At 42.4% G+C, this 26,844-nt stretch overlaps 2 protein-coding genes across 4 annotated transcripts in view; one reads left to right on the forward strand and one right to left on the reverse strand.

Moving 5' to 3' along the window:
* The first annotated feature begins 4,994 nt into the window (after positions 1–4,994).
* LOC131953767 (uncharacterized) overlaps positions 4,995–26,844 on the forward strand; it is a 93,101-nt gene continuing 71,251 nt past the window's right edge. For 2 of the 3 annotated variants that reach the window (XM_059317127.1, XM_059317129.1), the window contains exons 1-2: positions 4,995–5,015; positions 5,183–5,298. The gene's annotated coding sequence lies outside the window, so the exon portion shown is untranslated. Of the gene's footprint in view, positions 5,016–5,182; positions 5,299–20,548; positions 20,631–26,844 lie in introns of those variants that run through there. The other variant, XM_059317128.1, reaches the window with a different exon arrangement.
* Positions 8,478–11,339, reverse strand: LOC131953771 (putative uncharacterized protein ENSP00000383309). The gene is made up of 3 exons (XM_059317139.1): positions 11,266–11,339; positions 9,139–9,461; positions 8,478–8,917 (listed from the first exon to the last, which is right to left on the reverse strand). The coding sequence occupies exons 1-3, from the start codon at positions 11,337–11,339 to the stop codon at positions 8,478–8,480; spliced, it is 837 nt and encodes a 278-aa protein (XP_059173122.1).

Consider the following 26,844-nt stretch of genomic DNA (forward strand, 5'->3'; position numbering starts at 1 on the left):
GTGAATCAGTTGGTTGTAGTGTGGCTGTGGACGTGGAACGTGGAACGTGGGGTTGAGATCTGGATGTGAAGTTGTGCTGTGGCTGTGGACGGGGAGACGTTGAGTATCTTGTTATTTTATGTTGTAGACTCCATTTGCTCTTTTATTATTCTTATTACTGTATACATTTATATTAAACATCTTATTGTTATTATTATATTTATATAGTGTTAGTTGTCTTTGTTTGTCGCTACATATATATATACCCTAGATTCCAGAACCCAACAGGGACCACAGGTGGATGGTGTGGACCACAGGTGGATGGTGTGGACCACAGGGGTGGATGGTGTGGACCACAGGGGTGGGTGGTGTGGACCACAGGGGTGGATGGTGTGGACCACAGGGGTGGGTGGTGTGGACCACAGGTGGATGGTGTGGACCACAGGTGGATGGTGTGGACCACAGGTGGATGGTGTGGACCACAGGTGGATGGTGTGGACCACAGGGATGGAGGGTGTGGACCACAGGGGTGGACGGTGAGGACCACAGGTGGATGGTGTGGACCACAGGTTTGATGGTGTGGACCACAGGGATGGAGGGTGTGGACCACAGGTGGATGGTGTGGACCACAGGTGGATAGTGTGGACCACAGGTGGGTGGTGTGGATCACAGGGGTGGATGGTGTGGACCACAGGGGTGGATGTGTGGACCACAGGTGGATGGTGTGGACCACAGGTGGATAGTGTGGACCACAGGTTTGATGGTGTGGAACACAGGGATGGAGGGTGTGGACCACAGGTGGATGGTGTGGATCACAGGTGGGTGTTGTGGATCACAGGGGTGGATGGTGTGGACCACAGGGGTGGGTGGTGTGGACCACAGGGGTGGGTGGTGTGGACCACAGGGGTGGGTGGTGTGGAACTTAGGGGTGGGTGGTGTGGACCACAGGGGTGGGTGGTGTGGACCACAGGGGTGGGTGGTGTGGAACTTAGGGGTGGGTGGTGTGGACCACAGGGGTGGGTGGTGTGGAACTTAGGGGTGGGTGGTGTGGACCAAAGGTGGGTGGTGTGGACCAAAGGTGGATGGTGTGGACCACAGGGGTGGGTGGTGTGGACCACAGGTGGATGGTGTGGAACTTAGGGGTGGGTGGTGTGGACCACAGGGGTGGGTGGTGTGGACCACAGGGGTGGGTGGTGTGGAACTTAGGGGTGGGTGGTGTGGACCATAGGGGTGGGTGGTGTGGACCACAGGGGTGGGTGGTGTGGACCACAGGGGTGGGTGGTGTGGAACTTAGGGGTGGGTGGTGTGGAGCACAGGGGTGGGTGGTGTGGACCACAGGGGTGGGTGGTGTGGAACTTAGGGGTGGGTGGTGTGGACCACAGGGGTGGGTGGTGTGGAACTTAGGGGTGGGTGGTGTGGACCAAAGGTGGGTGGTGTGGACCAAAGGTGGATGGTGTGGACCACAGGGGTGGGTGGTGTGGACCACAGGGGTGGCTGGTTTGGACCACAGGGGTGGATGGTGTGGACCACAGGTGGATGGTGTGGACCACAGGGGTGGATGGTGTGGACCACAGGTGGATGGTGTGGACCACAGGGGTGGATGGTGTGGACCACAGGTGGATGGTGTGGACCACAGGGGTGGATGGTGTGGACCAAAGGTGGATGGTGTGGACCACAGGGATGGATGGTGTGGACCACAGGTGGATGGTGTGGACCACAGGGGTGGATGGTGTGGACCAAAGGTGGATGGTGTGGACCAAAGGTGGATGGTGTGGACCACAGGGGTGGATGTGTGGACCACAGGGGTGGATGGTGTGGACCACAGGTGGATGGTGTGGACCACAGGGGTGGATGGTGTGGACCAAAGGTGGATGGTGTGGACCAAAGGTGGATGGTGTGGACCATAGGTGAAGGGTGTGGCCCACAGGTAGGTGGTGTGGACCATAGGTGGATGGTGTGGGCCATAGGTGAAGGGTGTGGCCCACAGGTAGGTGGTGTGGACCATAGGTGGATGGTGTGGGCCATAGGTGAAGGGTGTGGACCACAGGGGTGGGTGGTGTGGACCATAGGTGGATGGTGTGGGCCATAGGTGAAGGGTGTGGACCACAGGTAGGTGGTGTGGACCATAGGTGGATGGTGTGGGCCATAGGTGAAGGGTGTGGACCACAGGGGTGGGTGGTGTGGACCATAGGTGGATGGTGTGGGCCATAGGTGAAGGGTGTGGCCCACAGGTAGGTGGTGTGGACCATAGGTGGATGGTGTGGGCCATAGGTGAAGGGTGTGGCCCACAGGTAGGTGGTGTGGACCATAGGTGGATGGTGTGGGCCATAGGTGAAGGGTGTGGACCACAGGGATGGGTGGTGTGGACCACAGGGATGGATGGTGTGGACCACAGGTTTGATGGTGTGGACCACAGAGATGGATGGTGTGGACCACATGTTTGATGGTGTGGACCAAAGGTGGATGGTGTGGACGACTCTGGATGGATGTGTGGACCACATGTGTGGGTGGTGTGGACCACATGTGTGGATGGTGTGGACCACAGGGGTGGAGGGTGTGAACCACAGGAATGTATATTGTAAACATCAGGCCCAGAAGAAGACACAGTTATATCAAAGTGTCATCAAAAGACCGCAGGTGAGCGGGGTTCCGTGGTCTGACCCTGGAGCGACATCGGTGTTAGAATTGGAACATTTCTCGTCGTGGCTTCTGGAATGATCACGAGTGAGAGAAAAAGAGGAAGAGAGAAGATCAATCCAGCTCTGAAATGTAAGCAAATGTAATGTAAACAAGTGAGGTTTATTTTCCAGAAGTTGTCGCCAAGCTTTTCATTCTTTCTTATTTTTCTGCATTACACAAAAACTTTATTTATGTGCAGTTTTTTTAAAAGGTGAATCTAGTTATTCAAAGACAATGTGTAAATACAGGTATCCAAAACAAATGTGAATCCTATCATCTTATAGAAAATGTAAATAAATAAATCCCAATAATTATGTAACTAGATTTAGTTATAATAATTTAGTTAACAGACTGAAATATCTGACCGGGTAATACAAACAAAAATTGTATGCATAAATCTCTGAAAACAACAATTTTTACACATACCGTTTATAAAATATGTTTTTAATTTCGTAGCCCTATCCACATGTGTGAAAACTTAATTTAATTAGCTGCTACTGGCGTTCGTAAAATTCTCTTTTTTCTTCTCTTTCGCTACATTCCAGTTCTCTCTCTCTCTCTCTCTCTCTCTCTCTCTCTCTCTCTCTCTCTCTCTCTCTTCTTCTCTCTCTCTCTCTCTCCTTCTCTCTCGCTCTCTCTCTCTCTCTCTCTCTCTGTTTCCTCTTACGCCTCTCTCCTCTCGCCCCCACCCTTCTGTCTGTCTGTCTGTCTGTTTGCCTGACTGTCTGTGTGTACTTAAATGTGATGATTTCACTTCCTAATTAGTCTTATTCATCAACAATTTCCCAAACTAAATCAACATGCTACGAGAGAGGCAATCAAGATTTAATTCACGTTGAGTAGATCGAGTGGGGGGGGGGGGGGGGGGTTGTCGGGAGTTAATGGGAAGCCTTAAGGCTAAAAGAAAAGGCTTACATTAGGTAAGCCATCAGAATAAACTTACTTGTATTTACACAACATAGATTTAATATTAAATTTTAATCATTTTTTTCGCGACAAGAAAATTTAAATTTTCACCTTAATCCCCAATTTAATTCATAATTTTAATCGTTAACTTAATCCCCTGTTAATCAACGGATCACCAATGTTTTCAGCCATCTCATAAACCAATATTGACTCCCCCTCCCGACACCCTATTAAATGCTCCTCTATAACGTTAGGGTGGGCAGGTGTAGCGTTAACATTTTTTGGTCACCTCTCTATCACTGTGGTGTCGCTGCTAGAGTTCATATCGTGTGATCAGTACTCAACCCTCCACGTGACAACCCCTCCCCGTGTCAACCTCTGCCTGTGGTAAACCTTGCATGTGACAACCCTCCCCCTTGTGACAACCTCACAGTGTCAACCTCTATACCCAAATTCTCTACCCCACTGCTCTAACCCCCTCTTCTAACAACCAGCTTCCCCATCCCCGGTCTACATACCAGCTCCCCCCCCCTCCAGTCCACATACCACTTGGATTCCCATTTATCGCTCCCTACCCACTGGAGCCGTAGTTCCCTCAAAGACGTTTTCGAACATTCGAAATGCAAAGCAGAACCGGAGATGAAATCAAGGAAATCGAGTCACCCACCCACCACCCATATCCCTCCGCCCCCAACAATCACACCCCACACCCCCTCTCCCCATGGGAAAAGTTTCCCTCCCCTCACAAACCCGATTTTTCCCCAGGAACAGCTGACAGACAGAGAGAGAATCCAGTAGTCGATCATAAAATAAAGTCTGGAGAAAATGTTGACAAGTTCTAGCAACTGATGAGGGGAGGGTGCGGGGGGGGGGGGAGTAAAACACTGACATGATACATTTCCCCTCTTATGTTTCTACCGTTGTCTCTCTTTCTACATGAATCAGTAGAATTGTATATTTCCCTTTAAAGCTACATTGTGTGTATAAAGTTGAAATAGACTACTCTCAATGGCAAACTTAGCTTGGTATTTAGGAGGAGTCAGCTGTATTGTGACACTGCGACCAAAACTACATCTTAAAACTTCGTATTTCATCAACTTCGTTAGTAAATGTAAGAAAAAATAACATTAAAAATTTAATCACAAAGCATGTAAACAAAATACATTAAGTTTTGTTTTGTATTTGCAACACCCTTAGCCACTATAGCGCTAACTGTGAATTGAGATGCTTATAAGCCTACGTTAGTTGTATCCCATATTTTGAACCAAGAATGTGAGTTGTGTTTACAGTGGCAAGTGTGTTCGTTGGTGCTGATGGTGTTGGGTGGGGAAGGGTTGCGGTGTGTTTATTGTTTCGATTCATTAGTCCAGTGAGTTGTTGTGAATGTTTTCTCTACGTCATACGTGTGTAGTAGTGTGTAAAAGACAATGTTGACGGCCGTTTGTATAGTGGTTAGTTGAAGAGATTGTTATGAATGTTTTGTCTAGGTCCTAGGTGTTAGTAGTGTGTAAAATATAATGTAGAGGACGATCTGTAAAGTGGTTAGTTGAAGAGATTTTTATGAATGTTTTTTTCTAGGTCCTACGTGTTTAATAATGTGTAAATTATATTGTTGAAGAGATTGTTGCGAGTCAACAACGGAGCAGACTTGTGTGTTCGCGGGAAGTTTTCACCTCTGCTGCAGGTAAAGCTACAGAAGAGATGCTTTTTGTGTGCTTTTGTGAATCTCAAAACGTAAGTGTGATACATTTTTCTATGATTTTGTAATTAAGTTGTTTATGATGCATTTTGTGTGATAGTTATTATTAGTTATGTACTTGACGTTTTATTCGAAGTACCTACTAGTAGATATGTGTACACCGTAGTTCACTTCCAGCTAGTTGTTTCTTTTAACTTAGGATATATTTTATCGTCTGATGGTCATGTCCTTGACAAAAAAAAAATAATTAACTCATTAGTTAAGTCATTAGGTTTGATGAAATATTCCAGCTGAAAGTTTAGTCTCACGGCTTTCGGGTTGTTTGAATTTCCATCAGGTGGATATGTTATCGAATTCTTAAGTTGTAGATGTCTTAAACTCTTAACTGTGTTGTTGCTGCCTCCATGGTCTCAGCCTATTTTGTTGCGCGTTAAAAGGGGGTGGGGGTAATGTATTGGCTAAAACTATTTTTTTATTTATAAATCTTTTTTTGTAAACATGTCTACTGATTTAGTTTAACTAGCTAAGATTTGTAGAGGTTTGGTAAACCTCCAAGTCACAATGAAGACTCCATGTGACAATGAAGACTCCATGTGACAATGAAGACGCCATGTGACAATGAAGACGCCATGTGACAATGAAGACGCCATGTGACAATAAAGACGCCATGTCACAATAAAGACTCCATGTCACAATGAAGACTCCATGTCACAATGAAGACTCCATGTCACAATGAAGACTCCATGTCACAATGAAGACTCCATGTCACAATGAAGACTCCATGTCACAATGAAGACTCCATGTCACAATGAAGACTCCATGTCACAATGAAGACTCCATGTCACAATAATGACTCCATGTCACAATGAAGACTCCATGTCACAATGAAGACTCCATGTCACAATGAAGACTCCATGTCACAATGAAGACTCCATGTCACAATGAAGACTCCATGTCACAATGAAGACTCCATGTCACAATGAAGACTCCATGTCACAATGAAGACTCCATGTCACAATGAAGACTCCATGTGACAATGAAGACTCCATGTGACAATGAAGACTCCATGTGACAATGAAGACTCCATGTGACAATGAAGACTCCATGTGACAATGAAGACTCCATGTGACAATGAAGACTCCATGTCACAATGAAGACTCCATGTCACAATGAAGACTCCATGTCACAATGAAGACTCCATGTCACAATGAATGATAAAATAAGTCCGGTACTCGTATATCTAGTTTTAAAAACCAAGACATGATTTATAAAGGTTTTGAACAACTGATCAACTAGTGCTTGAGAATCTCTAATGTTGCGTATGCTAAGCATGTGAAAGTTTGTTAATTGTTGCATGTGTTTGGCATGTGAACTTCTGTTTCTAGTTCCTTAACTCGTGTAGGTTAAGTTACCTGCCAAAACTCGCCCCCTCCACCCCCCCCCACCCTCTTGAAGTACCGCCCCCAAACTCCAGATTACATCACAGCACTGTAATTGTTGCAGCATGTTCCGCATGTCGGAAATACCGACAGGCATCTGATCACGACTAATTAACCTTAATTTTTTAAAGTGCCGAGAGATCTTTTGATCTCAAACTCGACTTTTCAGTGGTGGAATTGTCTCCCCTCATACACCAACTATTCCCACACTTACCTCCCACTCTCCCACAATCAACCCACACAATCTCCACACTTACCTTCCACTCTCCCACCTTCCCCTCACACTTTCCCCGAAGACTCCGCAGTGTATATTCTATATGTTGTTTTATGTATTGATTACATCAGGGAGCAATATGTTTTATCTCTGCTCCATCCTGATGATATCTCATGCATTGCATGGAATTAGTTTATTTGCTCGGGCCCGTCTACTTCACTAGAGTGATCTATTTTGTCTGAACTGTCACAATGTTTTCTTGTGCGATAGTTTAAATTTACAACTTTTTATCCTTCACCAAATACAACACTCACATATACAATAGCACAATCGTATACTGATACCCTATTATGAGTATATATATATATATATATATATATATATATATATATATATATATATATATATATATATAATGGCTGCTATCCGTCCTCTGGAGTCCTGAGGGAAGGTCCTAGACCTCTAGGCCCACGCCGCTGTAGTAAAGCTGTCAGACATTCACATCATAATATATCATGTTGGGCTCGTGACCAGACCTGGTGGAGACAGATGCAGGACACAACTGGACACAGAATCTCGTGACCAGACTTTGTGGAGACTGATGCCGGACACAACTGTCCCAGGACACAGAATCTCGTGTCCAGCCTTTGACGGCACCTCTGTGTATTCCAGCCGTTACATGGCGCCGAGTCATAGAACTGAGATCTGGTATACAACGTTAGGATGTTATAGAGACCTCCCAGACCAGAAGTTTGGTGTGGTAACAAAGTTGTATTCCTGGATGAATTTTTTGCTAACAAATTTGTATTCCGGGGTGATTTTTTTGGTAACAAAGTTGTATTGCTGGATGATTTAAATTAGGTTCGCCTTGTTGAGAAGGGACCAGAGCTTACGTGCTGGGGTGAGGGGTGGTGTACAGTAGGAGGTGGGGCGGGGGATGAAGATTGTGAAACTCATTTCGTTTGTTAAAGTGTTTCTGTGTTCGGTTGAGTTAGACATAACAAATGTCTGCTATTTTTTTCTGTCTGAGCAACAGCTGGCTCATTATTTGAGGTCTCAGTTGTGTAGTCCCAGGATGTGTATTGGGTAACATTGATGTGCTATGTAAAGGGTGGTAAGTGTGTATATGATATGTCTGGTGTCATCACTATGTCATTGAAGTATATTTGGTCAGGGGCTGTTTTGTTATCTCTAGGTGTTATGTCATATTAGTGGGAATTCAATGTGTAACGTGTGTGTTAATGTGCCATTGTGCCGCTTATGTTTAGGGTTTGCGAAATGTGCATTGGTGTGTCGTTATAAAACTAAAAAGCTGAGACATTAAATTCAATTAGTTTTCCAGCTATAATTACTGTAAAACATTCAGGATTTCTCCTCTAACTGAGGACAGCTATACTTAACTTTCTCTATGGATAATGCAATAGTTCTAAAACCTTCGACAGACTATTTTTAGCAGTGCCAGATTTTTCGCACTTAGCGCGGGGTCCACTTGCCACTCTGGAGGTAACTCTTACAGGATTAACCCGAATAAATCTCGCTCCGGGTTTTAATTTTAAGAGATTTATTCCCCCTCTCTGGTATTGCATGGTGGGTGGGGTAAAGTGGGACTAGATGGTGGATCTTCTTTAGTGGAACTAGATGGTGGATCTTCTTTAGTGGAACTAGATGGTGGGTCTTTTCTACTTGAAGTAGATGGTGGATCTTCTCTAGTGGAACTAGATGGTGGATCTTCTCTAGTGGAACTAGATGGTGGATCTTCTCTAGTGGAACTAGATGGTGGATCTTCTCTAGTGGAACTAGATGGTGGATCTTCTCTAGTGGAACTAGATGGTGGATCTTCTCTAGTGGAACTAGATGGTGGATCTTCTCTAGTGGAACTAGATGGTGGATCTTTTCTACTTGAAGTAGATGGTGGATCTTCTTGATTGGATCTAGGTGGTGGATCTTCTTTAGTTGATCTAGGTGGTGGATCTTCTTTAGTGGAACTAGATGGTGGATCTTCTTTGGTAGAAATAGATAATGGATCTTTGTTTACAGCCAACGCAGATGATGACTGGTCTAGAGCTAAACTATTTAGTGGGGTCTTTCCGAGAACTAAACTAGATATTGAGGTCTTTTCTACAACTTACTTGATCATAAGGTCTTGTCTTGAGCTAAACCAGATGACTTGGCAAGAGTTAAACCACATGAGGGCTTGTCTTGAGCTAAACTAGATGACTTGCCTTGAGCTAAACTAGATGACTTGTCTTGAGCTAAACTAGATGACTTGTCTTGAGCTAAACTAGATGACTTGTCTTGAGCTAAACTAGATGACTTGTCTTGAGCTAAACTAGATGACTTGTCTTGAGCTAAACTAGATGACTTGTCTTGAGCTAAACTAGATGACTTGTCTTGAGCTAAACTAGATGACTTGTCTTGAGCTAAACTAGATGACTTGTCTTGAGCTAAACTAGATGACTTGTCTTGAGCTAAACTAGATGAATTGTCTTGAGCTAAACTAGATGACTTGTCTTGAGCTAAACTAGATGATGGATTTTGTCTAGAGCTAATGAAGAGTGGGGTCGTATTAACAGTGGCATATGGTCATACACGTGTATGTGCGTGCATGAGTGTGTATCTATATGTGAGTATTTTAGATGTATGATCGACATACAAAGGGCATGTAAACAGGAGAAAACACCTACCTCCCCCCCCCCCACACACACACACACTCCAACCCTTGGGTCATCCTTTAAAGACCTTTGATCGACTAAAGGTTGTTTACGTTTAGAGTTTGTTTTCTAACATCTGCCATCTGAGATTTTCTCTGGTAAACTTTCTGGTGATGTAAACTTTCTGGTGATGTAAACTTTCTGGTGAGGTAAACTCTCTTGTGAGGTAAACTCTCTTGTGAGGTAAACTCTCTTGTGAGGTAAACTCTCTTGTGAGGTAAACTCTCTTGTGAGGTAAACTCTCTTGTGAGGTAAACTCTCTTGTGAGGTAAACTCTCTGGTGATGTAAACTTTCTGGTGATGTAAACTCTCTGGTGATGTAAACTGTCTGGTGAGGTAAATTGTCTGGTGAGGTAAAGTGTCTGGTGAGGTAAACTCTCTGGTGAGGTAAAGTGTCTGGTGAGGTAAAGTGTCTGGTGAGGTAAAGTGTCTGGTGAGGTAAAGTGTCTGGTGAGGTAAAGTGTCTGGTGAGGTAAAGTGTCTGGTGAGGTAAAGTGTCTGGTGAGGTAAACTGTCTGGTGAGGTAAAGTGTCTGGTGAGGTAAACTCTCTGGTGAGGTAAACTCTCTTGTACGGACTATACTCGTCCAATGTAAAGCGTGTGAAATAAAACGTTTGAAAATATCTTGTTGCCGGAAATAGATTGGTTTAGGGCTGGAAATTGGGTTGCAATAATTGAAGGTTTTGAAATAATTTCCCTCTATGGTACTAGTAAGTGACTGCTTGGGTGTGGGGTGGGGGACGGAATGGGGTGAGATCTCATTAACATTTCATTTAAATGTAACTGACGGGTGACCCAAAAATTAAAATGTATTGATCTTACACAAAAATTTAATTACAAGAAACAATTAATTAGCTCGGCATTGAGTCAAAAGATTATATTAAATTACATGTTACAATATTCACTCATGAATACCGCTCTACAAGTCATGTGTTCAGTTTTCGACTTCTCTTGGTCGACCTGTGTGCTTAAGTTATTTGTGGGAATTTAAGAATAATTGAGGCGGCTTGTTGCTAATGCGGTCTAAAAACACGAATTAACTGAGACGTTGCCAATAAAAAAAATCAAAACTTTTCTTATCTAGTTTTATTTAGTTTAAAATTGAAAAGCTATGTACTGGGTAAATCTTTTACGGTGGTGTTTTCAATCAATGGAGTCATCGCTGATATGGAAATGTAGTATTCAGACAAATGCTTTGTGTTGGATTGTCAAAATAACGTTTTTATCAGATAATTTTAATTTCAGTTTTTTTCTTTCATTCTTACAGTCAATCAAAAATTGTCCTTTATGTGTTTTTTGTTACAAAAATAGTCAAAAGACCGTTAAATGTGTACATGTTCACACAAAAACCAGGGCCCTCGTCTTACCCACCCCCCTCACACACACAAAACTTGGGGCTATAGAGCTCTTGCCTGACCGAAAATGGGCTATCGGCTATATTAGTTGTCCCCCCAACTAGTTCTTAAGGGGGGGGGGGGATGGGTAAGGACATTAGGGGGCAACTAACGTCACAACTAACAGAATAATTTTAATCCACTCCATAAATATACTCTCATTTTAAATCAAACTCAAAATTCCAAAAATAAAAATGACGACTTCCGCTTGTCCCCCCCCCCCCACCCACCCCCCAACCCCTACCCTATACCAGAATGGAAATGAGATTTCCCGCCGTGCTGGAGACTAATATCTTCATCAAAACCCGTCGTCTGCATCCTGCCGGCCAAAAATGTATGATGTCACTTCCGCTCAGCAAAAGTCGCCAGAAGCCGGAGAAAAAATAATAGACAGTTTCCTGGAGAAATAGAAACGGTAGCGTGGGGGGTGGGTGGTGAGGTGATGGGGGCTGATATTGACACAGCAAATGAAGAATTGTATAGTTAAACAGACGTTCAATCGTCTACCGATAGCACTGTAACATTGGAAGCACAAAAATAATAAGAAACTGCAAGAACCAAAATTCTATTTTAAAAAATTGGAAATTCCAAGTTGTTGTTTTTTTAAGTATATAATACAAGCTAAATTGAGTTCCTGTGGCTAAAAAAAATATTAACTTTTTAAAAATTCCTTTAGATATGAATCTGTGACGGAGGTTAGAAGTTTCCCTGTCTGGGGTTGATACGGTATGACGTATCGAATGTGACATACCCACATTAACGGTGTTTGAAGGTCTGAATTTACATTAAAACAGAATTTCGACATCACCGCCCTCTCTTTACATTAAAACATAGAATTTTGACATCACCGCCCACTCTTCACATTAAAACATAGACTTTTGACATCACCGCCCTCTCTTTACATTAAAACATAGAAATTTGACATCACCGCCCACTCTTCACATTAAAACATAGAATCTTGACATCACCGCCCTCTCTTTACATTAAAACAGAATTTCGACATCACCGCCCTCTCTTTACATTAAAACATAGAATTTTGACATCACCGCCCACTCTTCACATTAAAACATAGAATCTTGACATCACCGCCCTCTCTTTACATTAAAACAGAATTTCGACATCACCGCCCTCTCTTTACATTAAAACATAGAATTTTGACATCACCGCCCACTCTTCACATTAAAACATACAATTTTTACATCACCGCCCTCTCTTTACACCGATATCAAAGCTGTTCTCTTGCCTTGTATTTCCTTTTTTTCTCTTAGTTTTTGAACTGCAATAAAGTAAATTATTGTTTTTCTAATTAAAGATCATCAAAACAGTTGGAAACAAACCAACATATTTTCGAAGCAACCATCAAACTGACAAACGAGTCATTAGAAGAGAAACCTTAACTTTTAATACATGTAAAACTTTCAGCTGAAAAAGTTTGACATGTTATATTTTCAAATCTAAGTCTTAAACGTGTAGGAAAGGGACCTTGACCCTGAGACTACACTTGTCTTCACACAAACCATCCCTAAATGTTTATCTGGCCTATTACATTTGTAACAGAAACTCTTATTTCGTTTATTAGGGCTACCTTTTTTTTTACATAATTGACCCCTCTCTCTCTCTCTCTTCCTGAAATTGTTATACTTTTGAACGTCGGCGTTACCTGGTTACGGCTAGTTACTTTTTATTTAAACCGCTTGACCAGATGGATAAAACTGTTTTACATTTTTTTTAATCGAAATTATCAATACGTTGAATTGATTTTTTGATAGTTTTTTGAGCCGATACAATTAGTAGTAGAGCATTCGATTAACATTGTTATGGGAAGCAGGCTTATATTTACATATGTATACATTTAATGAATATATGCATGCTTATTTCCGCAAATGACCCCCCCCCCACCCCCGCCTTAGCATTCCACCGATTTCGTTTTTTTTTTTTGTGTGTGCCTCAGACATGTAATTTACAGCGTCAGTTTGCCTTGCATGTTCGCTTTAGTATTACAGTTTTCATCATCGGCTTTTTAAGGACTGATGTAATACTTCTTTCTTACATGTATCCTTTCAATCATTTAAGAGGGTTTACTTATACATAGATCTAATATAAAACGTTTAATCCCAATTTCATTTTGAAAAAAAAACAACTGAAAATGAAAATGAGTAATTCGGCTTTGTGGGTTGACGGGGTTTGGGCTTTTAAGTAGAGCTGAAATAAATTTGAGATTAAAGAAAAATAAAATAAAAAAAAATTGTAAGCAACCGAAATATTATGTTGAGTGTAATGAGACACATCAAATCAAACATTCTTGAATCTTCCCTTTTAAACATCTATATCTATAGCAGTCCTCCCACAGATTTTTTAAAAGGCCACGCACATATTTCTAAATAAATGTTCAACTGTCGACCCACACCTCTTTATTTCTTTCATCACATAGGGCGTAGAGATTAATTTGTTTTAATTAGCTCCTATTAAAAATAAATGCACGTGCACGTCAGGTAATACAACTCACCTCTGCACGGCACGTGTAAAAGTATTCCAAACACTCGACACGGCAACTTTTCAACGTTGTGCAATGTTCGATGTACTCAACCCGGGATCCTGCGTCATACTCGTTAGTCTCCCTTTGAGCTTACCACTTAGAGTGAAGTCCCCTTAATGTAGGAGGATTTTCGCCTATCTATTTATAGCCACTTAAGTATCTATTTTTGTCAGGATGAAAGCGGAAGTGCGGCCTGCTGATTGAATCGCGATCAATCGAAGCAGGTTTTTGACATGGCTGGCGGCGCTTTGATGATTGTGTGTCGTCTGCTTGTGCTAGAGTCTTGGTCTGGTTCTGGGACAGCCCGTGTCTTGAGGCTCGTGTTTAACGTGTGTAGCGCCAAGATGGGGGAGTTTAATGGGTGTCAGCACAAAAAGTAATGTTTTGTATAAAGAATAGTAATTTATAGGATATACACATGTATGTACATATGTACTGTGTGTTTGACTCCGAAACCTGACTCCGCTATTGTGACATAGCTGTGCCATTCAAATCAAATGGGACACCGTTCGCCAAACACCTTACATGGTGACTCACCACAAGAACAAATCTAAAGAGAGACCAGTTTTAGTTAAGCTAATCACACATTCACTTAACTGGCTTCCACTCCATTGAACTGTTTCACGCCAACTTACGTCCAACTAACCTGTGCTACACACGACGTAGAGTACCTCATCCAACCCTACTAAACAAGCTACTGCAACAAAAATGTTTCACTTTTTAATATATTTCCTGCTCGTCACCTATCTCTGACCGAATGTCAGCTGTATCTAAGAACTACATTATATCAAGAGTGTACTGAATATCTTGCTATATCAAGGAACAACATATCAAGAGTGTACTGAATATCTGGCTATATCAAGGAACTACATTATATCAAGAGTGTACTGAATATCTGTTATACAGACGTTATACAGAGTCGGACGTTTTAGAATTGTGATCCCCTAAACTTCCAACCCAGCAGGAAAAACAACAATTCCTGTCATTATAGCCACAACGCCTTAAATCACACTTAAAAGCGAAAACTGTTTTCTACAGAACGTGGTTCGGCCTATTGTTCCATCTCCTATAGCAGTGTGCCGGGAATTGGCCAAACTTTGTGTGTGGTGGGGGGGGGGGGGGATATTTCAATTTGTGCTATACAGAGATCAGAGAATGTGAAACGTTTTATTTTGTCTACAGATAGATTTTTTTGGAAATTTCTGGAATAGATGCGCGTCGGTGATAGTATTAGAGATGTAAGAATCTGTTGTTGTTGGCTTTGCCATAGGCGTGTGTGTTCATGCACAGAATTTGCTTTGTCGTGATCTGATATCCGCCTCAGTTTGTGTCTATTTATAGCTGTCTTTGTCAGTTTGTTTGGTCAACATTAACATTTCTAACTCGTCCCTCATTAATTCGTCCCTCGTTAATTGGTCTCAAAATATTGAAATAGATCTGTTTATTCATCCCGTTGTCTCTAGACTTGTTAAAGATCCGGTTATTGATTAACTTGTTAAATATTTTTACTGTGGTGGCAAAACGTTATACCGGGTACCGGTTTAAAGCTGAGCCCACTGACCTCGTCCCAAAAATCGTGCTGCCCATCCTACAACCGTAGCATGCAGAGATCAATGTTTGCAGCAATACTGGAGACAGCCTGGCAATACAGGGAGTTAATTCTTTTTACTAAACCCATCTTTTGATGCCAGTTAACACTTTTTATCAACCCTGTGAAATGTAAACATACATGTAAAATTTGTCTAAACATTGACATCCATTTTGTCTGATGTAAACATTGAGGTGAGATTTGGCAAAGGTAAACAAATGATACCTGTCGTTGCTCAAGTGTTTGAATAATTTGTTTCGATAAAAAAAGTTATCTGCTTAAGTTTTTTTTTTTTTTTGGTTTGCAATCAAAGAGTATGTCTAAGAAATGGGAGTCATAAATCTCATGATGAGCAACACACGAAATCATGGGCAGGTGGCCTCTAAACCACTGGTTTCAGAGGGTAGTCTCTAGAGCACGGGTCCCAGAGAGTAGCCTCTAAAGCACGGGTCCCAGAGGGTAGCCTCTAGAGCACGGGCCCCAGAGGGTAGCCTCTAAACCACTGGTTTCAGAGGGTAGCCTCTTAGACACGGGACCAGAGAGAAGTATCTAAAGCACGGGTCCCAGAGGGTAGCCTCTAAACCACAGGTCCCAGAGGGTAACATTTAAAGCACAGGTCCCAGAGGGTAGCCTCTAAACCACTGGTTTCAGAGGCTACCCTCATAGACACGGGACCAGAGGGTAGCATCTAAAGCACGGGTCCCAGAGGGTAGCCTCTAAAACACGGGTCCCAGAGGGTAGCCTCTAGAGCACGGGTTCCCAATCTATGAGACTATCGACTAGATTAAAATAGTAGCTATCAGGAACTATGAGAGACTTGTTCTAAGCTAGGGATGTTAAAGACAGCATATTAAGTGAAGTAGATTCTCCATAATTGGGACTCTTTAGGACGGATCCTAATATAGATATTAATAAACATGCAGTAATCGGTATTGTGCTTTACTATCTAAAATGTGCTTTACTATCTAAAATGTGCTTTACTATTCATCTTGTGCTTTACTGTTGATCTTGTAAGCTATACACGGTTGTCCCAACAAGCGTCCGGATAATGCACAACCATATATATATATATATATATATATATATATATATATATATATATATATATATATATATATATATATATATAAATTATACTGTGTGTGTACTGTGTACATGTAATGGCCAACCAACGCGTCGAACAACTTGAATCCAATTATTTTGCCCACCCAAACAACAGGCCATAAATCCTACATGGCGCCTGTACATAAAAAACCAGAAAGATATTTCGATCCAGTTGTCTCCCTTAACGCTTCCCTAAGTCTTTCTGGCGTTTTCTGAATGAGCTGGTTCCTATCATATGCCGACACAAATCCCTGCTCCACCCCTGCCACTTGCCGTAACTCACCCATGGTTTCTAGGCTTGCCGGCGATTATTCTAGAGTAGGGGGGAGGGGTTTGTCTGGAAAATATGTCTATAGTTGGGATGTGTGAGTGGGGGGGGGGGGAGGTTTATGTCCAGGATAAAAGTAGGTAGTCTTAAACTGCTGGATGTCACATCAGTGAAGCTATGTGAGGTGAGGTAATGGTGAGATCGCGGTGCGATAACGATACAGAAATCTCAACATCAGAAAGCGAAGTGAAGCTATGTGAGGTGAGATAACGGTACAGAAATCTCAGCAAAATAATTCCAATGCTATTTCTCAAATTTCGATTTGGTATAAGCTTCTGAGTACGTCATTCTCAAGTTAATACCATTTTGTAAAAATAAAAATTGTCCAGATTTTGAAATAAATTTCTGTTTCAATTTATATCTTAGTAGTTCCTAGCCAAGTTTTGATAAAATATTTGTACGCATATTTTTTACGAAAAGAATTTGAATCTGAAGAAACGAATTTGATAAGAGTATTGAAGCCACGGTAGACACATAGAGATGCTGATCGCTCCACCTGTTTGGTGAGTTCAGCATAGACACGATCAAGTTATAAAAAGAGCGGCTGAATCAATTGAACAGATAAGGTTTAGACACTACGCCTTCATCAGAGTTAAAGGTGTGGAAATAATTCGGAGAAAAATAAATTGTAACTTTTTTGTATCAGTACAAATGCAAGTAAGTATATCGAAGTTTTGAATGATGAACGTTTAATAATTCTTATTGGATATATTTTGTAATTCGAAGCTTTTCAGGCTAAGACCTTTCGTAACTCGAGACATTATGTCTGGGAGCTTTCGTAACTCGAGGTACTCTCGGTCCAATTTCGTTCGTAACTCAAGACACTGTATAAGCGCGTTCGTAATTTAATACACTATTTCTAAGAGCTTTCGTAACTTGAGACACTGTCTAAGAGCTTTCGTAGCATGAGCCATGTCTAAGCAATGGACGAGTTTCACCTTCAGGTTACTTAATGAATTTGGGGTTGTGAGATAAGGTTAAAGTGTAGTTCAATGCCGCGTGCACTGATGTTAGATCACAGAGGTCATGTTGTTAAGGGGTTGGCGATATGTAGAAATCTAACTGGCTCATTAGGTAATGTGTTCTTTACAAATACAGGTAGGAGCAGGTATCTGGAAGTGTGTGATGTAGTTTTAATGTGTGTAAAGGTGGGTGAAGTTATTTTAAGGTGTGACGTGTGTGAAGGTGTGGGGTACGCTCTGTTGATGTGCTTAGGAATCGGATTTCCTGCCCCCCTCCCCCTCCACACAAACTAATTAAAGGGAAACGGTTATTAAAAGAGATTTATTACAGCCGTAAAACAGGTAAGATCGGAGTCGAGGGGGGGGGGGGAATGATTTACTTGGTTTAAATGTTGAAGCGATGACAGAGTTAGCATCTCATTAAAGGCGAAGGTTCGAGCCACGGGCAGGGGGTGCAGTACAGGTAGACACACCTGTGGGGTGGGTGGCAGGGTGTGGGGGTCGTGGGGTGTAGGACGTCAAAGGTCATTCGATCGTGTTGTTTTAGTGTTGCGGAGTCATGGGTCACACTGTTGACCAGAGGTGTGTGTGTGTAGGGGGGGGGGGGTGGGGTGGTATTGGGGACCAGGATATTTCTCCCCGTCAGATACACCCCTTGTCCATTAGACCACCTCTAGACAATCTTCAATGACAGCCCCACAAACCTCATTTCCCCTTGTTAATACACCTCTTTGGATGAACCTCACCCCATACTTCTTAATATAGGGCATTCGCAAGCTGTAGATACAAAATGCAATTTAAATATAATCCTAACACTGAGGTATCTTGCACCATAAGGTAATGCTAGGGCTAGGGCTAGGGTCAATGCTAGGGCTTGTTGTTTTCTCGGTACTTGGAGTAATAGAAATTCCAGAAATATCAGAGTAGACTTGGGATTCGATATTTCTTTTTGTTTTGTTTACGCTCTGTATTGGTTTGCCCAACTCATTAACGAATACCTGAGTCAATACAGCATTTACTTTACCGCAGCATGTGAGGCACATGTGCTGGATTATGTAGCACATGTGCTGGATTATGTAGCACATGTGCTGGATTATGTAGCACATGTGCTGGTGTATGTATCACATGTGCTGGTGTATGTAGCACATGTGTTGTTTTATGTAACACATGTGCTGGTTTATGTATCACATGTGCTGGTTTATGTATCACAAATGTTGGTTCATGTAGCACATGTGCTGGTGTATGTAGCACATGTGCTGGTGTATGTAGCACATGTGCTGGTGTATGTAGCACATGTGCTGGTTCATGTAGCACATGTGCCAACACGCAAGGCACATTGTGCAGATGTTCCATTAAGTGATTTGTGTGAGGTGTAAAGTGGGATTCAAACTCCGAACCCACTTGTGTCCAGTTCAGCTTGCTAACCCTATTACCATCTTGCTCGGTGCCATGGATTTAGCTAGAAAACTTCATCTTAGTTGGCTGAAGTTATCGTTAAGCTGATATTTAAGTTAGCTGCTACACAATTTATTTTTTGCTAATCACGCGAATATTTTATGAATTTATTTTCTGATCCAGTAATGATTGCACATAACTTGTTATTAATTAATTGCCTGAGGGTTCGTCGTGTAACTAAAAATGTAACATCTTGTTTTACATTATAAACAAAAGTGGAGTGGAGAAGGGGAGAGTTGAGGGGAGGGACGGGGTGGGACAGAGAGGGACGGGGTGGGACAGAGAGGGACGGGGTGGGACAGAGAGGGACGGGGTGGGACAGAGAGGGACGGGGAGGGACAGAGAGGGACGGGGTGGGACAGAGAGGGACGGGGTGGGACAGAGAGGGACGGGGAGGGACAGAGAGGGACGGGGTGGGACAGAGAGGGACGGGGAGGGACAGAGAGGGACGGGGAGGGACAGAGAGGGACGGGGAGGGACAGAGAGGGACGGGGTGGGACAGAGAGGGACGGGGAGGGACAGAGAGGGACGGGGTGGGACAGAGAGGGACGGAGGAGGGACAGAGAGGGACGGAGGAGGGACAGAGAGGGACGGGGAGGGACAGAGAGGGACGGGGTGGGACAGAGAGGGACGGGGTGGGACAGAGAGGGACGGGGAGGGACAGAGAGGGACGGGGTGGGACAGAGAGGGACGGAGGAGGGACAGAGAGGGACGGGGAGGGACAGAGAGGGACGGGGAGGGACAGAGAGGGACGGGGTGGGACAGAGAGGGACGGGGAGGGACAGAGAGGGACGGGGTGGGACAGAGAGGGACGGAGGAGGGACAGAGAGGGACGGGGAGGGACAGAGAGGGACGGGGAGGGACAGAGAGGGACGGGGTGGGACAGAGAGGGACGGGGAGGGACAGAGAGGGACGGGGTGGGACAGAGAGGGACGGGGAGGGACAGAGAGGGACGGGGTGGGACAGAGAGGGACGGAGGAGGGACAGAGAGGGACGGGGAGGGACAGAGAGGGAGAAGCTGCCCTGTGTGAAGATGGAGCTTTCCTCCTAAAATCAATACAAGGAGACAACAGTGATCGGCGGGCGCCAGTGCTAGAGGCTGGCACCTTGCTAGACCTCCCCACACCAGGCATTTGATGTGCACACGTGTGAGTACAACGTGGACGGCGTGATTGGGGAACACGCGTAATCGATAATTAATTGGAAGGTGTGATGTCATGGACGTTGATGAGGAGTAGGGGAGGTGTCGGGGTGGTAGGTAGGTAGAGCGTTGGGAATAGTTTTTCTCATTGTGTGGATACACAGGACGTCAAGAGCTGAGAGTCTGGTGTTTGATCTAGCTGGAAGTAGCAGAACTGAGATTTGTGTTTACTTTCGTCTGGCGCTCCGTTCGTTCTTGGCGAGTCAAATTCTGTCTTTTGGGGCGGAGAGGAATTCTGTCTTTTGGGACGGAGAGGGATTCTGTCTTTTGAGACGGAGAGGAATTCTGTTCTTTGGGACGGAGAGGAATTCTTTCTTTTCTTTCTAAATTTGACGTGATCCGATTTTGTGATGACGTTGCACGTACAACTTACTGCAGGCTAGTGTATGATCCTGGCTATGCCGTTGGCTGGAGACTTACGGATTACCACGGCAGGTGAGTGTTCTCTGATCTTGTTTTGTGTGAAGCAGAAGACTACCAGGTTAGTTCACATTGTTTGAGAGCTGCTTACATTGAGAGTTCTCTAGGCAAAGTAACGTCGTTTTTGTGCTATGATCAAAAGCATCGTTGTTATATAAATAAAATAAAAACACGCCGTTTTGTGATACAGATAAAATAACAGTTTATTGATATATAATATAACTTCATTTATTATATAACGTTTTGTGAAAAATAAAAAACGTATTGTTTTTTTAAATGAAATAATGCACTTTTGTGCTTTAAATAAAGTTGTGATATAAATGCATAATAATTGCATAGTAAACATAACATCACGTTTTAATACAATTTAAATAATGTCATATTGTGATATAATTTAATAAATATCGTGCTGAGATAAGGTTGTTCTGTGATTCAAGTAAAGTCTCTTTGAAATTTAAATAAATTAACTTGGTTCTGTAACTTATTTTTAAAATAATGTCAAAGTAGTTTCAATACAAAAAGCCTGAGTATTTGGCAGTTACGTTTCAATAAAGGCTATTTTATTTTACGAGCAGTTAAGTATCGGCCTTTCATTACTGCAGTAAAACAGTGCTGTTCAACTGTTGAGTACTGTAAAGCTTCTATTATTCCAACCACAACACAGAAAACAGAAAATACGAAGGTTTTTCTGTTATCCTAATCCTAGATTATCTCCCATTTTTTAAGAAAAATCGATTGCTATTTTTTTCACTACTCTCCCTTTAATTAAATTAATTAGAAGCACCCTTCCCTTCTCATTATTCTTACGCGTAAATCTTTATACGTCCTCGGCTTTTAATTATCACTTTCTGTCTCTCCCTTTCTCTCTGATGGCCACACTTTTACATGAACCCCCCCCCCCCCCTCCTCCCCTACCCCCATCCACAACCTAGCCTTTCCTTTTTCTAACCCCGTAATCTCGCCAAGTAAAGAAAAAATCACGTCATTTCGCTTATCCAATTCTTTGTATGTACTCATTATTTTATCACTAACTGGCATTTCTTTATACCTTCCTACACCTCATCCTCCCCCCTAGGATAACACTCTTGTACCCTATCCCCCTCTCTCCCCCTGCCGCATCCTACCCCCAGGGCTGTCGACTAGAACCAAATTTCCCCATTCATTGTGTCGTGTTGTGTCAAAATACTGGTCAGACAAAAAATGGCTGCTTTATTGATTGATTTTTTTCTACTTGTCTAGGGCATGAAAATATCGTGTATAAAATAGTCATCAATGACAAAAATATCGTGCATAAAATAGTTATCACTAACAAAAATATCGTGCATAAAATAGTCATCACTAACAAAAATATCGTGTATAAAATAGTCATCAATAACAAAAATATCGTGCATAAAATAGTCATCAATGACAAAAATATCGTGCATAAAATAGTCATCAATGACAAAAATATCGTGCATAAAATAGTCATTACTAACAAAAAAAAATTGACAATGTATACAGTGTATGTATAAGTTCGTCTACACTTTGTGGTGTATGTATATAGTGGTCTACATATAGTGGTCTACCTATAGCGGTCTACATATAGTGGTCTACATATAGCGGTCTACATATAGCGGTCTACCTATATAGCGGTCTACCTATATAGTGGTCTACACATAGTGGTGTGTATATGGTAGTCTACACATAGTGGTGTATGTATATCATCATCTGGAGCTGAAGTGAATCTGTTGAGCTGTTTGTATGGACACAGCTAGAGATATCTGATTGTGTTGTAGGCCAACACACAGTTCAATGTGTGTGGTTTTATGTTACAAACTTTGTGACGGCCAGACATATAAAATCAATTAATTTCTTTTCGACTGTAAAAGTACTCAAATTAAATCTTTGAATAACAAAATAGTCCTGGACCTTTAGTGTTTTCATAAGAATGTAAAGACGATCGATATTTGTGTGGGAGGTGGCTGGGGTGGGAGGTGGCTGGTGTGGGGGGTGGGGGTAACGACACCTTGACTCAGGAAGAGTTAGCTACCCTTGTTGCTGGTACAGACTAAGAGTTTACCGCGTCATCTGAGGAACTAATCAATACTTGAGCTGGCTCTGATGGTCTGGGAACTCGGAGGAACATCGGAGGGGAACTAAGGAACAACGTGAGAACGTGGACGGGGAACTAGGGAACAACGTAAGAACGTGGTCGGGGAACTAGGGAACAACGTAAGAACGTGGTCGGGGAACTAGGGAACAACGTAAGTACGTGGACGGGGAACTAGGGAACATTATAAGTATGTGGTCTGGGAACTAGATGAAGTAGAGTTGATCTGATTATTTGACATGGTACGTGATAGTATACTGTTGTGAAAACTATGGGCTGCCTTCATTACATTCCACAACTTAAGTTTAGATTTAGAAATTATTCGCTTTACTGGGTTTACCGATGTTAAATTGTTGGTCTTCCGCGTGAGCAGCCATGAGCCCTACCATCCGACCACATCGTCCCCTCTTACAGCACTAGCTTACAAGTGAAGTTTGTTTATAACAAAAAAAATAGTACACTCATTTGAATATTAACACTTTCAAAAATAAGTTCTTGCAATAAAATGTTATACATATATCAAATATTTAAAAAGTCGTAGACTGTAATATTTCAAAAGTTTTAAAAGTGAAGCGAAGTTCGAACACCGAAGCGCAAGTGTATTCTCCCTCTCCCCCCCCCCTCCCCCCAACGTCGCACGACACGTTTCTCCCCACACGAGAACAATCGCACGTGTCAAAACGATGTTTTGAAACCCCGGTCATCCCGCCATTAACGGCCAGGTACCTGCACGTGAGTGTACTCACCCGGCTCACCTATCAGCGCGTGCACGCCGTTTTGACGAGTGTTAATTGCTGTTACCACGCGCAAACAGCTCACCCGGGTTAACTCTGCCGACTTGATCGGCTCACCAGACATGCATCATCGTTTTTTTAGAGTGGCGTGTGTGTGTGTTAGAGCGATGATGTTTGATGAAGGGTGTGGGGGGGGGGTTAGAGGATGAGGAGTATCAAAATTTGGAGGTGGCTACAATATTTTTTCGTGAGTGTGAGTAACTGACGCTCACATCTGGTGTTAAAATCATGAAACACGTCGATGTTTCTGTAGACCAAGTACTTTGAGCTACATTTTTTTAACGATAGATGAAGTAAATTCTGATTTGTCTGGTAACTCCGGGCGCCATATAGAAAAAAATAATATGCTCATTTTGTAAAGTTTAGAGCGAAAATTGTACTGTAAAGTATGATAGAGTGTAGTATGATTGATGAAGTAGATTTGACCTGCCATATAACCTCAGCATTGTGCAGCAAGCAGATATACATAACTAAGACGACTGATATAATCTATCAGTGAGGCTAAAAGAAAAAAAAAACTTTATGAGATGCAGCATATTAGTGTACAATTTATATGCACATACCACCAGTACGCATATGTGCGTCTATTCTTTATGTCACCGTGTGTTGTCACCATTGTTCATTCGTCAGTATATAGTAGTGTGTTTCATCATCTGCCTGAAATGTTAGTTTCACCATTATCAGCGTGTCACCATTCTTTGTGTGTCACCATTCTTTGTGTGTCACCATTTTTTGTGTCACAATTCTTTGTGTGTCACCATTCTTTGTGTCACCATTCTTTGTGTGTCACCATTCTTTGTGTCACCATTCTTTGTGTGTCACCATTCTTTGTGTGTCACCATTCTTTGTGTCACCATTCTTTGTGTGTCACCATTCTGTGTGTGTCACCATTCTTTGTGTCACCATTCTTTGTGTCACCATTCTTTGTGTGTCACCATTCTTTGTGTGTCACCATTCTTTGTGTGTCACCATTCTTTGTGTGTCACCATTCTTTGTGTGTCACCATTCTTTGTGTCACCATTCTTTGTGTGTCACCATTCTTTGTGTGTCACCATTCTTTGTGTGTCCCCATTCTTTGTGTGTCACCATTCTTTGTGTGTCACCATTCTTTGTGTGTCACCATTCTTTGTGTGTCACCATTCTTTGTGTGTCACCATTCTTTGTGTGTCACCATTCTTTGTGTGTCACCATTCTTTGTGTGTCACCATTCTTTGTGTGTCACCATTCTTTGTGTGTCACCATTCTTTGTGTGTCACCATTCTTTGTGTGTCACCATTCTTTGTGTGTCACCATTCTTTGTGTGTCACCATTCTTTGTGTGTCACCATTCTTTGTGTGTCACCATTCTTAATGTACCACGATATTACTATGTCGACAGGACGATTCTGTCAATACCCTACGATAGCCACTTTCTGAACCGATGTGTTCACATAGTCACGCTCTAATGATCACGACTTTTTTATTGTCAGACAGTCGCTTGACGACCGTTAATGACTCACAATGGTCGACAATTCTAGTCGTCATGTCTTGTCCTGACTTTTTGACGACCGTTGCTAATGATGACGGAACATTTTGATGACCATTACTGCCGCAGGACGGTCGACGATACGGTCGTTGTGTCGTGAATTGACCTTTTGATGACCAACCTCGCAACGGCTTGAAATAAAAGTCCAATACTAAAAGAGAATCAAGTATGTAACAATACTAAAAGAAAATCAAGTATGTAACAATACTAAAAGACAATCAAGTATGTAACAATACTAAAAGACAATCAAGTATGTAACAATACTAAAAGAGAATCAAGTATGTAACAATACTAAAAGAGAATCAAGTATGTAACAATACTAAAAGAGAATCAAGTATGTAACAATACTAAAAGAGAATCAAGTATGTAACAATACTAAAAGAGAATCAAGTATGTAACAATACTAAAAGAAAATCAAGTATGTAACAATACTAAAAGAGAATCAAGTATGTAACAATACTAAAAGAGAATCAAGTATGTAACAATACTAAAAGAGAATCAAGTATGTAACAATACTAAAATAGAATCAAGTATGTAACAATACTAACATAGAATCAAGTATGTAACAATACTAAAAGAGAATCAAGTATGTAACAATACTAAGAGAATAAAAAATTTTATTAAGCGTGATTAGATTTTTTAATAGGTGCTTTATTTTTATAGGAAGAAGTCATAATTGTAGTTTTCTGGGGTTTATTGGGAAGAGGATTTCACGTTTTACTTCCTTTCTGACTCTCACTGACTCTCTCATCGACTCTCTGGTTATCTCTTAATGTGATTATCGCTGTTATTCTCTGTGACTCTCTGATTCTCTTACTCTTTCTGACTCTGTGAATGCTTGGTTCTCTCTTCCAGATTTAACTCGCCCATTCTCTGAGAATGTAACACGTTAATTAGGAAAGGGAGTTTTTTTAAACCCTTTAGTCTAAAGAAAGAGCAGTTAAGCCCTCGCTCCTCAAGTAAGGGGGGGGGATAACTCCCTTTTTTGTCTCGGAAGTTGGAGGTAAATTTCGCCCCTGTCCCCGGAAATAGTGGGGGGGGGGGGGTAAATTGCGCCCCTGTCCCCGGAAGTAGGGTAAAGTAACTCGAACCACCGTAGCGGCTGCGGCGCGGGATTATTTAATTTCTCTAAAGTAGGTCACGATGTTGTCCAGAATTAGAAGTTGTTTCAGGAAAACTGTCAACTGGACTAAGGTCTCTGGGACACAGGCCAGCAACACGCGTACGTCCAGGAGCTCATCAGTTCTCGCGTGTTGGATTGTTTTGGTCCGGTTTGGTTAGTCGGGTTATCTCCCCTTATCTAAGCTTAACCAGGAGTGTAACTATATCCCTAGCACTAACACGATTCTCTTTAAACCTATGCTCAAAAAACCGAATTGAAAATAAACCATTTCTTTAACCAACAAAGATTTTTTTCTTTATTTTTTCCTTCTCACATCTCCTCCCCTCTAATCAATCTTGCCCCCTCTCTCTCCACATGTCTGTAGACAGTCTAGAATGTTCTTGCCGAGTGCAACATATCCCCAGCAATGGATAAGCCATGTGACCATCTCGTGTGGGGAGCTGTGGAGGTCTGGTCCTATTATAGAGGGGGCGGAGGGGTGGGTGGTAGAAATGTCACTCACACCAAACAGCACAAGCACACATCAACCCACACGGCAACTAACAACTGCAACATTAAACCAAATCTGCATATGAATGAAATCTGATTGAGAATTGACTGACAACTTTAGCTGACTGACCACTTGACCTACAACTTTAGTTGACTGACCACTTGACTGACAACTTTAGTTGACTGACCACTTGACTGACATCTTTAGCT

The sequence above is a fragment of the Physella acuta genome, unplaced genomic scaffold (genome assembly GCF_028476545.2).
Source record: "Physella acuta isolate Inbredline_101_S28 unplaced genomic scaffold, ASM2847654v3 ptg000951l, whole genome shotgun sequence".
Lineage (NCBI taxonomy): Eukaryota > Metazoa > Mollusca > Gastropoda > Physidae > Physella > Physella acuta.